This window comes from Peromyscus leucopus, chromosome 19, assembly GCF_004664715.2.
Source record: "Peromyscus leucopus breed LL Stock chromosome 19, UCI_PerLeu_2.1, whole genome shotgun sequence".
Classification (NCBI taxonomy): domain Eukaryota; kingdom Metazoa; phylum Chordata; class Mammalia; order Rodentia; family Cricetidae; genus Peromyscus; species Peromyscus leucopus.
Window position 1 is genome coordinate 40,149,679 of NC_051079.1, and position 12,150 is coordinate 40,161,828.

General features: G+C 41.3%; 1 protein-coding gene across 5 annotated transcripts in view; it reads left to right on the top strand.

Moving 5' to 3' along the window:
- LOC114694774 (synuclein alpha interacting protein) overlaps positions 1–12,150 on the top strand; it is a 139,933-nt gene that overhangs the window by 66,924 nt on the left and 60,859 nt on the right. For all 5 annotated transcript variants that reach the window (XM_028871823.2, XM_028871826.2, XM_037197144.1 and 2 more), the window contains exon 2: positions 3,462–3,564. In XM_028871823.2, the coding sequence (XP_028727656.1) occupies positions 3,508–3,564 (57 nt within the window). In that variant the 5' untranslated portion in view covers positions 3,462–3,507. The remainder of the gene's footprint in view (positions 1–3,461; positions 3,565–12,150) is intronic.

Here is a 12,150-nt window from a genome sequence, read left to right on the forward strand (position 1 = left end):
ATCCCACCTCTGTGGGATAGACTTGGCCTTGGCTCATGAGTCTTCAGTATGTACTCCATGTTGCTGGACTTTCTGTTAGAGAATGTATTTGTCATCAGTTGGGAAAGGGGACTCTGGGTGGATGGGAAGGGCTGACCAGTAAGAAAGCAAAATCAACCAGAGTCCAGCTCAATTTCTTATCTTGTGTCATCGATTGAAGCAGCTGCCTAGACAGACCTCACCACCCCCCATTCCCATGTCTCAAAAGGTGATGTTGATGCCCAGTGGAAAGACACACAAACAAGGGAAAGACCCAATAATGACCACAGAGACAACTGAAAAGGAACAGCTGGAAATGTGACCAGGACTGATAGACTGTGGGGATTTCCACGCATTAAAAGTGACAACATAAATACACTCTCAGTGACCCCTCAAGAGAGAGAAAAACATTGAAACCACACAAAAAGAACCGGGGTTACAGACAGAACAAACCTTCTTAAAAGAGATGGCTCTGTAGGAAGCAAAGGAATGTTACAGATACCAGGTCTTTTTGTCTTCTGGCCTGCAGAGTCAAAAAAAAAAAAAAATCTCATCCAGCGGGGAGTTGGCAGGCTGACCAACTCAGCTACCACCCAGGCCCAGAACCAGGGCTATGAGTTGGCCCACTCCAACATCTACCATATCTACGATTTGCCAGAGCACATGAAGGGCAGGCCAGGTCCAGCAGATCCAAAGCTGCAGGATCTCCATGACACAAAGCAACAGCAGGATATCCAAGAGGTATCCCAGTGAGTCTAGCAGAAGCCAGAGGCCTTGAACCAGACTAAAAACTCATTGCATGAACACTCACATATAAGGATGTATGAGCTAAGGGGTACACTGTATGGTTGACTCACTGTGTCACACTGCAGCTTCCACAATGAGATGTTTTTACTTTTTCTTTTCCACTTTATTTTATTTCGATTTTTTTTGAAGGGGAGTTGCAGGGGCAGAGGGCAGATCCAAAGGGATGGAGAGATGAATGGGATCAGGAGGCATGATGTGAAATCCACAAAGAATTAATAAAAAGTTAAAGAGAAAAAAAGTCTCATCCCTATGCTCCAAGGGCAAAATACAAAGATCTTATATCTGCTTTGATGTGACGATTCATATTATCTTCTAGTTCCGTTCTGCTAGCATGGCTACATTTACATAAACATTGCCCTTTCTACGGTCAGATCGCCAAAAATGGATTCAGTGACTACTTGTTAATTGGGTTGCCTAAGGCATATTCATTTGCAATTTGTATTTAGTCTTGTATTTCTGTGCGTTTAAAGATCTGCTTAGTTCCCAACTCGAGCATATGACTTTCTTCATTGTTTCTTCATATTTCTGTGTTCTCTGTGATCCTGCTACATTAGAGACATTATGGTCCTATCCGGAACTTTGTCTTCATGTTATAAAATGGTATTTATTATGATAATCATAAAAACAATCCTACTCACACCTAATTTCATTCTTCTTCCCTTGCCACAGGCCTGTATCATTTTGTGTCACTTTAATTACAACAGATACAGTCCATCCAAAAAGGAATTAGGGCACTACTTGCCGCTGGTTGTACCTGGCCGTGACACATAATGTCAATGTTGTGTTTTCCACTGAAGCCGTAGACTGGATCTACAGTTCATCGTAGGGGTGCAGACTGAGGGGAAATAATATAAGCTAGAAGAAGGGGTATTCGCTGATGAGCTGAAACCCAGTCTGGGCGGCTTCTGAACCTATGAGTGTGTGGAAGGAAAAGTCACTATGAGTGATTTGGGAGTACAAGGATGAGTGTTTTCCTCTAAAAAGCTCTGTGAGGATTACAGAGAAGGTGATATGCTTTCACATCTAAGCACTTGCTCTCAGAGTTCTTTTCAGATTTTTTTTTTAATCAAAAATAAAATGTCTGGTTTTAAGTTTTATTTTTACAAATACAGTGTTTCTTTTTCTTTAAAATGGTGATTTCAGAAGAACTGTATCCATATGACATAAATAGATCATTTCATTTGAGTTTGAAACAACACCCTAATCTGTTCTTGCATGGCTCTATATTATAATTAAGTCTGTAAGTGACACATGTGTGTGTAAAGGGGAGAGGAAACATGAAAAATTAAATTAGTTCATAGGTTTGAGGTGTGATTTTTTTCCCTGTGGCATAGCTATACCATTTTCATGACTTAAAAAGGAGGATGGATCAAAATCATTAAAAACAATGTGCTTAAAATAAGTGTCCTTTCAAGAAAATAAATCAGCTATCCAGAAATGATGGCACATGCTTATAATCTTTGGAGGTATGAGCAGGAGAATCCCTTAATTAAAGACCAATTTGGTCTACGTAGTTCCAGGCTAGCCATTCTCAAACACACAAATTTAAGTGCTTGCTTAGACTCTTGGTCTTGTATGAAGAAGCTCATTTTCATCTGCCTAGGCGCACTTTCACTGTTCAGTAACCTTTACATTCAGCAAGACACACCTTCATGACAGACAGAATCCAAAGAGCCAGGCCTGAGCCATTTACGATACTCACAGGTGGATACCTAAGATGATTTGTGTAATAAGAGAGACACACGCCAGGAAACAGAATCCTTTTTCAGCATCTGAGAGCTGACAGAGGATAATTGCACTCCAAGGCACCACCAGGAGATCTCTATTTCTGTTCTTGACATGTGTGGGTACCACTGTCACTGCCGATGGTGATGATGATAAATGATGAGAAAATGAAGTGGGAAGTGATGTCTCTTACCCTGACAGATTTAAAGGATTGCCATAGGCATCCCGGAGGCAAGTGCTGACGGAGGATATTCTGGTGCCTGCGTCAGGTCACTCTGGTACAGTCAGGCAATGCGGCTTGAAGCAGAGGGCATTGCAATAACTCGATTCAAACCTAGACTTAAAGCCCCGCCTCCTTCCTTGTCTCCCTTGCCTCTCTTGTTGAATTTGAGATTCACAGCACATATTCTAAACTAGCCATTACTTTTGATTAGTCTTATACCTGTGTGATTACTATGGAGATGTAGTATTCACTGCTCCATACACAGTATCCAAGGATAAGCTCACACAGAAAATACCTGAACACAGTTTTCCTAACAATACCAGGAGATTGTCTTTCTATAAAGCTCAAATGTTCACCCAGGGTATGATAAGGGCAGGGTATGGGCTTCTTTGAAAGCTAACATTTGTCATAGGAGAAAACTCTGACCCAGGTTGCTGTCCAGGAGAAGATAAGTGCAAATCAAGTAAAGCAAAGGATTATGGGTACTCCCTGGGGAAGTGGAGCTGAGGACCAAAGGAGCTGTACTCAGGGCTTTTGGAAAGCCTTGGCTTTGTTGAGAGGAAATGTGCCCCAGGGCAATGCTATTACCCAATTACCTGTTTCGGTTTTATTTGTTCAAATAAGGATCATACTTTTAGTTATAAATAGCTAACCTTTGGCCTTTCTTTTCTGCTTCTGCCTTATCTAGGAAACTATAAGTATTTGACCTTACTCAAAATGTACAAAGAAGAATAATGGAAGCCCCTGAATACCTTGATTTGGATGAAATTGACTTTAGTGATGACATTTCTGTAAGTATTACTACCTAAAAGCAATGTTTTCACGGTGATCTGACCTCAAGCTTATGAGCTGCTTTCTTTGTATTGTCTGTATTTCCACAACTCTCCCGACTACATTTATGAACTGAAATCAAGCTGTGTAACACAGACACAGTGTGGTTTGGGGGCGGGCCTCTCTGGCCTTAAGACAGAATGATGCCAAATCGTGTTTGAGCTGGGGGTGGGGGTGGGGGTGGGGTGTAAGACATTCAGCCTTGCTTAGCATTCCATTCCTAATGTGTTCCAAGGTTGTTTTAAAAATTACAGATGAGTCTATTTGTAAAGTTTCAGCAGATGTACATAATTTTACCTATGAATGTTCATTCGCAGTTTCCTTATATGTCTATATCACATTCTCTCAAGTTCACAGGAACATAGACTGCCAACTTGACGTTTAATTGATGGAAAATAAAGGGAGGGGATTGGAGAGATGGCTAAGCAGTTAAGAGCAAGTACTACTCTTCCAGAGGATCGGAGTTCAGTACTCAGCACCCACATCAGATGGCTCACAACCACTTGTAACTCCAGCTCCAGGGAATCCAATGCCATCTTCTAGCCTCCATGGGCACAACACTCATGTGCACATGTGTGTGCATACACACACACACACACACACACACACACACACACACACACACACACACACCAAAAATAAATACTAAGATAAAGGGAAATTGTCCAATCATTGAAAACATCAAAACACAGATTGGACACTTGGGAATATTGACAAGTCATGGGCTGATGATGATGAGTCCCTCAGTTCCCCTAACACTCGCCTCCTGCTTCTTCTCCATTCACTAAAGCTTCTGAGCAAATCATCTACATGCAGCATGCCTAGAGCTGCATGTGATGTATTCCATGCCATGCAGTCAGTTCTGATATCCAGCGAAATGCTGACACTATCGCCCCAGAAGCTCACAGCTTCTGACCTCATTTTCTTTGATTTCTCTGGGCCTGGAGCTTTGGGTCACCACTGGATGTTGCTCCCAAACACTGGGATTACTTTGACAGGCATCTGGCTGGATGTGTATACCTGTGTTGTACTTCTCACTGTACATACAGCAACAAGTGGACTGCACATGACAGGTAAATTATGGGCATAGATATCATACATTGCCTCCCCCATACAACTCTAGATCTTTCTGTTTTTGAATGAAAAAAAAAATATGACTTTGTTATTCAGCCTATTTCAGCTTCTAGCTAATTTTTGTTGGTCTTTATTCAGACTAATATGAAGTAAGAGTTCTCTTTTCTATGATGTCTGTGTGTGTGTCCATCCGTTATTGTGCTTGACTTGAGAAAGTGTTCAGAATGTGGTTCTTTTGTGACTCTTCCTCTCAAGATATTTGGACTTGAATGAAAGCCAAGAAAGTGAAAGATAGTATGAAGATTTGTTGGAAAGTTAGAAGATGTAGAAAGAGTGTATAATCATTAATAGTTGGGTGGTAGCCCTTGAGGTTTGATGGCAAAATTGTAGTTTGAAAGTTGATTGTGTGTGTGTGTGTATTTGTTATTTTTGGTTTTGTTTCAAACAGTTGTTTATTTATTCATTTTCCTCTTTGCCGTGCTAAGGAGAGAACCTACTAAATCATACATTCTAGGTGTGTGTTCTACCACTGAATTGTATCCCCAACTCTTGGTTTTGTTAGACAAGAGTGTCACTATGTAGCCCAGACTGACTTTGAGTTTATGATCTCCGGCCTCAGACTCCGAGGCAGGCATTATACAACCTGGCTGGTTGTGTTCTGGAAGAATGGGCTCTGAAGGCAACCAGCCTGGGCTCCTAGTTTCTTCTGCCCTTCATTGGCTGGATGATTTGGAACACATTAATTCTACTTCCCTGAAATACTCACCTCACTTTCAAAATTGTCTTAAGGTTTGGGTGAAATGATAATATATGTGAAACACTTAGCTTGGCACACAGTAAGTTACTCTTCAAAATAGTAGCTTGTGTTATTGTTTCAATGAATAATACAATAATATTTATCTGACCAATCGTGGAGAAAGAACTCGAGGGAAAAGACCAGGCATGGTGTCAAGATTTTCTTTTAAGTACAACAGAGCAGTTGTATTTACAGAAGAATCAGCTGGCAGCAGCCCATAATTTTGATGAATTAGGAAGCTCTGCTTGAAAGATAAAACGTATTAAGCAATGACTGAAGCTGTTTGGCAAATTGGGTTACAGGATTATACAAGGGTTGAGCCTCTCTAACTTGACCACTCTGAACCATAAATTCAGATTTCCATCAGTAAGAGTGTACCTTCCCCAAAAGTCCCCTTTTATGTGGACTCTAAGGTTTGGATCTTTAGCCTGCATTAAAACTTAAACCAGGTTCGAGTTGTATCTCATTGATGAAACAATAACGGCCAACGCTAAGTATCTCCTGTGGGCCAGGCAACCTTTGTCTCATCCTCACACTGATCCTACAGAGAAGGTATTGTAAAGCACCCTCCTTTGACAGATGAGGATACTAAAGCATCGAGACCTTACATCTTGCCAAGGATCGCCCGGTTAATCAGGCGCACGCTGACGAATATAGTTTACTGCGCTAATTCACAGCAACGGCCATTTTTCTGCCCCTCTTTCCCATCCACGAACATTTGGTGAAGCAGAGTTTTCATTGGCATGCTGGGAAGGTGCTACTGGCTCCGGCGGGTAGAGACCAGGAATGTACAACGTACAGCACAGCCTCCTCAACGGAGGACGATGCAGCCCAAAATGTTGACAGTACGGAGGGTGAGGAGTCCAAGTCTATTGCAATCCCCCTTGAAACTGAAGAAGCTCTATTTAGCAACCTCTCCAGCGTTAGATTATTTTATCATAACTCAGTATGATGCAAGTTTAATACCCTAAACATGACAGAGTTTCACTGTTCATATTTAATGATTTTATAGAGAAAAAAGTGAAGACAAATTCATAAATAGTGAAGTAAGTGTTCTCAGCCTGTTTGGGTAAACTCAGAACTTTGGCCATCAAGGTTGCTAAATGAGAATGATTCCAATGCTGAGACTCAGAAAGGAACGTGTTTCCCAGCTATTAACTCACTAGCATAAAGAGAAATGAAGTTTCCCATGAACGTGCTTTTATTTTTTGGATTGCACAGACCTCTATCTCTGCCCACCCTTTTGCCTCTTTCCTGATGAAGAGGCAGGAGGAGGTGGCAGGGAGTCCAGGCAGCATTTGGAAAAGATGTTTACAAAACTCATGCTAGGGTTTAAAACTCCCCTCCTTACTCTCCAACTATAGCCCAATTACGTAGTTTGGGCTTTGTATTTCATGGTTTTTCCCTCTGGTCAGAGGACTGGTTCTTGTTTTAATTAAAACACAAGCTGTATGTTTGTATAGAAAAAAACAACTAGAACTTTCTGTCGTTATCTAATGAGACAGAACACAGAAGGCAACCAACTTATTTTGAAGTTCTCCAGACTTGAAAATAATGGGCTTCCTCTGTAAAATGCAGAGTTTAAACTGCGCATCCCTGTAACCCTGCCATCTGAGGGCAGAGCACTATGGAAGAGCTGTGTTTCTATGAGAGAGGGCACACACAAACCTTCCTCTCACAGCAAACGAGTTTGCAGACTCCTCTTTTATTCATGTGAGAACCGAGTCCCTCCTATCATCAAAACAAAACACAACCCTCCGTGGCTCTTAGGAAGCATGGTATATTTATTTTACGAAGCAAAGCCAATTTTTTTTTTCACAAAGTAGTATCTTATCCAGGACTGAATAAACAAAGCCGAGGCTGAACGAGCAGATAGGAGAAGCATATCACATCCAGCCACCGTCTGTTAGATGTAGACCCTGTCACACACAGAGCTGAAATCTTCCAAGTCAGTTATCTTGCTCAAGCCTCGCAAAGCTCCTCCTGTTTCACAGATGACGAAGTCGAAACTTCCAGAGGTACTGGGACTCTCATAAGGTTACAGCCAGGGTCAGGACTTGACTACAGAACTGTTTGACTCAGAAGGGGACTGTGACCTTCTGAGAAACTTTGTTGAATGGAAGCACCTCTCTACCTCGGAACCAGTCACCTCGTGTCCATTTGGTACTGGAGTGGCCACAAATCACTTCTTGGCGGGAAGGGACTTGGTTCCCATTATAAATAAATAAAATCAGATAAAAGGTAACCAAGCAAAACCCTTACTTTTACTACCCTAAACCTTCCCTAAAAAGTGACCAGGACCTTCATGTGAACTCTGGATGGCCCAGTCCCTGCTTCTCTTGCTCCTATCAGCCATGTCCTACCTAGAAGTCAACCTGTTCTTGTCCATATGGAAACCTTCCTTGGTGCCAGTCAATGCGATGTGGCTTCAGCAGCAATCAGAATACTACTACTTTGTGTGTGTGTGTGTGTGTGTGTGTGTGTGTGTGTTGTTTTATTTGCTGCATCCTATATTTGAGTCCAAATTGCCTCTTATTCCTCGTCTTTAGCCCCATGGAATTAAAAACATATTCCTTGTTTCAGCACCAAATGCCTTACATTACGTTGTTTTCTAACTGCCTCCCAAGAAATAGACGATGAATTGTCTAATCCAGAAACAATGTGTTGTATGTTTGGGACCTCAAGACTAGAACTAAGTGACCCTCCTCCATCTTGGACCAAACACTCCCAGAAGAGAGGAACCTTAGTCAGAGAGTGATTTCCAAGAAGAAAGAACAGCCACCAGACTGATTTTTAATTTGCTTCCTCTGATTCTGAACTTAGCCCATGGAATCCTTCTCTTGCTGGATAGCCATAGTATTTACTAGACTGTCTACACAGCTTATTTATACAAACTACTTGCTCATAGCTAATTATTTTGCCAATCTAGTCAGCAAGTGTTTATTAAACATCAACAGTGTTCCAGGCACAGTTCTAGGTTTGGGGAAATAGTATAAACTTGGTCTGTGCTCTTAGGGAGTTTATAATAACAAGTAAGCTATTATATTTCATAGAATGTAACATATTTATTATAACTGTGAAATGTCAGGTTAACTTCATGTGAAGTCACATTTCAATACCAATCACTGTTCCTGGCAGTCTGTGTATCTTGGTGCTGATTGACTCTTGGCTCACAGTTTAAGTTAGACAAGCACTGCTGGACAAGGTCCATGGCTGGCCAGCTACCCGACTGCAAGATAAATGTTTCTTTTAATTGTTTCATCATTTATAATTTTTCAGTATTTATTATTATTTAGGCTTAACTTTTTAGTGTTTTTTTGATTATCTAAATATAAATAATAATGGTACTTAGCGTTTGTTGAACACTTACTGTGTACATCAGATAGGATCCCCATGTTTTACAGTATTAGCTCAGAGTCATCACATCACTCCAGTTCGGGTATTGTAATTACCCTGTTTTACCAATGAGATGAAAGAACTAAAATTACCCATAAAATATTGAAGTCAGGATATGATGTGGGAGTCCAGCTCCAGAACCCACATCTTCACTGAAGATGACTTCTTCTGGGTTTCATGGTCATTGCTGGACTGACTTCACAGTTCACTTAGGTCATTACCATCCATGTTCAATCCTCACCATAGAAGGAGGTCCTTTAGTATTGTTATCACATCCACTTTGCCAATGTAGACCATCAAATGCTGCCCAACCACACATTGAATCAATTACATTAGTATTACAGTGCAATAATTTCTGCTGTACTCTTAACAATGATCAAAAAGAGCTGCTGAGTTTTCCCACACCAGCCACAAACAATATTTAGCATTAAAGACATAAAACAAGTTTGTTTCTTTTTTCAAGTCTCAACAAATAGAATAAAAACAAGAAACCATTGCAAAAACCATGGGCACATGAGAATAGAATTGATTGCAGTAATTCTTATTAACTGATCCTAATTGGTAAGTATGAAATGTAATTAGAATGAGTGTGGCAGATATAGTAAGATGTGGACCATCTATCTGCATGATTCTGTGGAGGAGCATTGTCAGAAACTAAGATATCAGTTAAGTCTCCTGATGAAATGTAGTATGGAAGAGCAGAATGTCCCTAGAAAGGACTGTACAGAAGTGTATTCTACATGGGAGGAGGAAAAGTGAAGCTTCTATGAAAAAAACTAGAAAGAAGTTTCCAGGCATAAAGAGGGAAAAAAGGTCAAAGACAGGTCAGGAGTTTAGGAATTAAAACAAAACAGCAAAGCCCAAAAGACTGGTCATGGTGAAGTTCAGTATCCGCAGAGTTTTTCACTTAAAACTCTTTGGTGGCCATCCTGAGCACCACGCCCTGCAGCTGGAAGAGTAAATGAAGGGAGCAGGGAACAGAGATGAGAACAAAGGCCAGTCTTGCAAAGGAGATGGCTGATGAGCGCGGGAGCAAGAAGGCTGATGGCCAATGAGGAAGGCAGAGCATCCTGAGGCGGTGGGGATGCTGGTCCACGCTGTATGATCCGTGGAAAGAGCCTGTGCTGAGAGAGTGGTTGAGAAGGAAGGATGAAGGATGCGGGCATATCAAGGGCCCTGAGAAACAGAAGCAGAGGGCTAGTAACACGGGAAAGGACCACCTCAGAGCTATGTGGAGTTATATTCTTCTTCATTGGAAAGCAGGCCTTTGTAGAGAGCAAGATTTTAGAAAAAGAAAAGTCTTAAGCTCGGAAAATCTCTCTTTAGCTATGCATCTGCTTTTACAGGCAGTTTTGCTTGTGCAGAAGGCTGTGGTTCTGCCCTGTGGCTGCCTGAAGCACCTGCATGAATTCTGGGAAGCTCGGAGAAACCATGAATCTCGTGATAGCTGTTTGAACGGACAGCTCATTTTCTTTTTTCCTTTGGAAACATAATAGGACCTCAGTTATTTAAGAGTCTCTAGCTTGCAAAGGTGCTTGGAATGATGTTCTTTCATTTCCTATGGCTCATTACACCTTGAGTAATGTCTGCTTGTTCACCCAACTGGCCCCAACTAGTTTGCAGGACTGAAGGCCAGTATGTGTGAGTCCTGAACATTTTCCAGTCCTGGGTCATCAGAGATTCCCATAGTCCAGTGTAGAACTCATGTTCTGTCATTATGAATCTCATACATGTTCAAACTGTTTTGCGTGGTAAGGGGATAAAACTGACTGCTGTGGACTGGGATATATATAGTTTTCTGACATAAAAAGACTGTAGTTTGGGAAGCAAGCTTTCCATGTCCACCCTCATCTACAAACTCTCTCGAGTAAGGACGTGTTAAGAGGACTCACATAAGGTGCAGAGGTAGACTGGGGCATCTTCCTTTTCATCCAGTCCCAGCTCATTCCTGCTCCTTTCTTGCTTTCCTGAGTTTAAAGTCCAGACAGGAATGAAGATGAGGAAGGAAAGCCTGTGGCACACTCACAGAAAACAGGTTAGAGGGGAGAGACAAACATGTTCTCAAGCACTTATCAGTTTGCAGAATAACTCCTTTGTTATCTTACATAGGTACCTGTGCTCTACAGATAAGGGAGCCAAGCCCCAGAGAAATGAAACAATTGATTTGTCCAGAACCATAGAGATAATAAACGTCAGAGCCATGGCATAAATCCAGATCTTTTGGCTCCAGATCTTTGTCCTTTATACAAAAGGACAACTGCCAGCAGTCATGCTAATGGAGTGAGAATTTTGTTCTTCTGAATGTGCTGTGATTGCACTGCTAGATTTATAATTGTGGGGTTTTTCTAAGATTGCTTTTGTATAAATATAAACTGTTGTTATCATGGCTGCTAAAGTCATGGGCTACTTAAAGGAGCTCATTTAATCTAGTTCAATAAGTGCCTAGTATCTTAGATAGCTAAAATATTTTCTACTACCTAAAGAAGCAATGAAAGCATGTATATTAGTGTGGAGACAGGAGGCCATGTGTATGATTAAGATGAGGCTTCATGAATTCGGCTATGTGTCAGTATCACTTGGACATTGTAGAGATGATACCCAGGCAAGGCTGAAAGAATTAAAGGTGTGATGGGAGGAACGGCATTCTGGGTAGGCAGAATAGCATTCAGTTAATTGGCCGCTATGTACACATAAGTCAAAGATAATATCCTTTCCCTCCTCTGTATATGGGAGCTGATAGTTCAACAGAGGAAAAAAAACAAGCCCAAGAAACTGCAGACTTTTACTGAGAGCATAAAAGAAAAACACTACTAAGAACTGCTCTGGACTTTGTGGAGAAGGCAGAGTCATGCTGATCTTATAGGATAGTGACACTGTGTGATTGGAAGAAAGCATTGCAGACAAGGGTGACCCCAGATTAAAAGGAACAGACAAAACAGACTTTGGCACTGCAGAGGCATTGAAACAGCTGGAGAACTGGTCAACCTCACTAGGAGCTGCTGAAACATAGCGCAGTAGTAAAGATTTGGTCAAAGAGGTTATTTCTGCAGCCAATAACCTCTGGGAGGATTCAAGCAAAAGAAGATGTTAGGACATACAATCAAAGGAAAGACAATATGCCTCTCAAGTAACTGAAAGCCCTCTCTTGGATCACCCAAGGATAACAATCAAGAGAACAGGCTATAAAATATGGGTTGGAGGATAAGTGGAAAGAGGATGCATTCATTGGTCTTGGTTTGGTCAATCCAAAGTGGCAGGAGTTACTACTAGTAATTGTCCT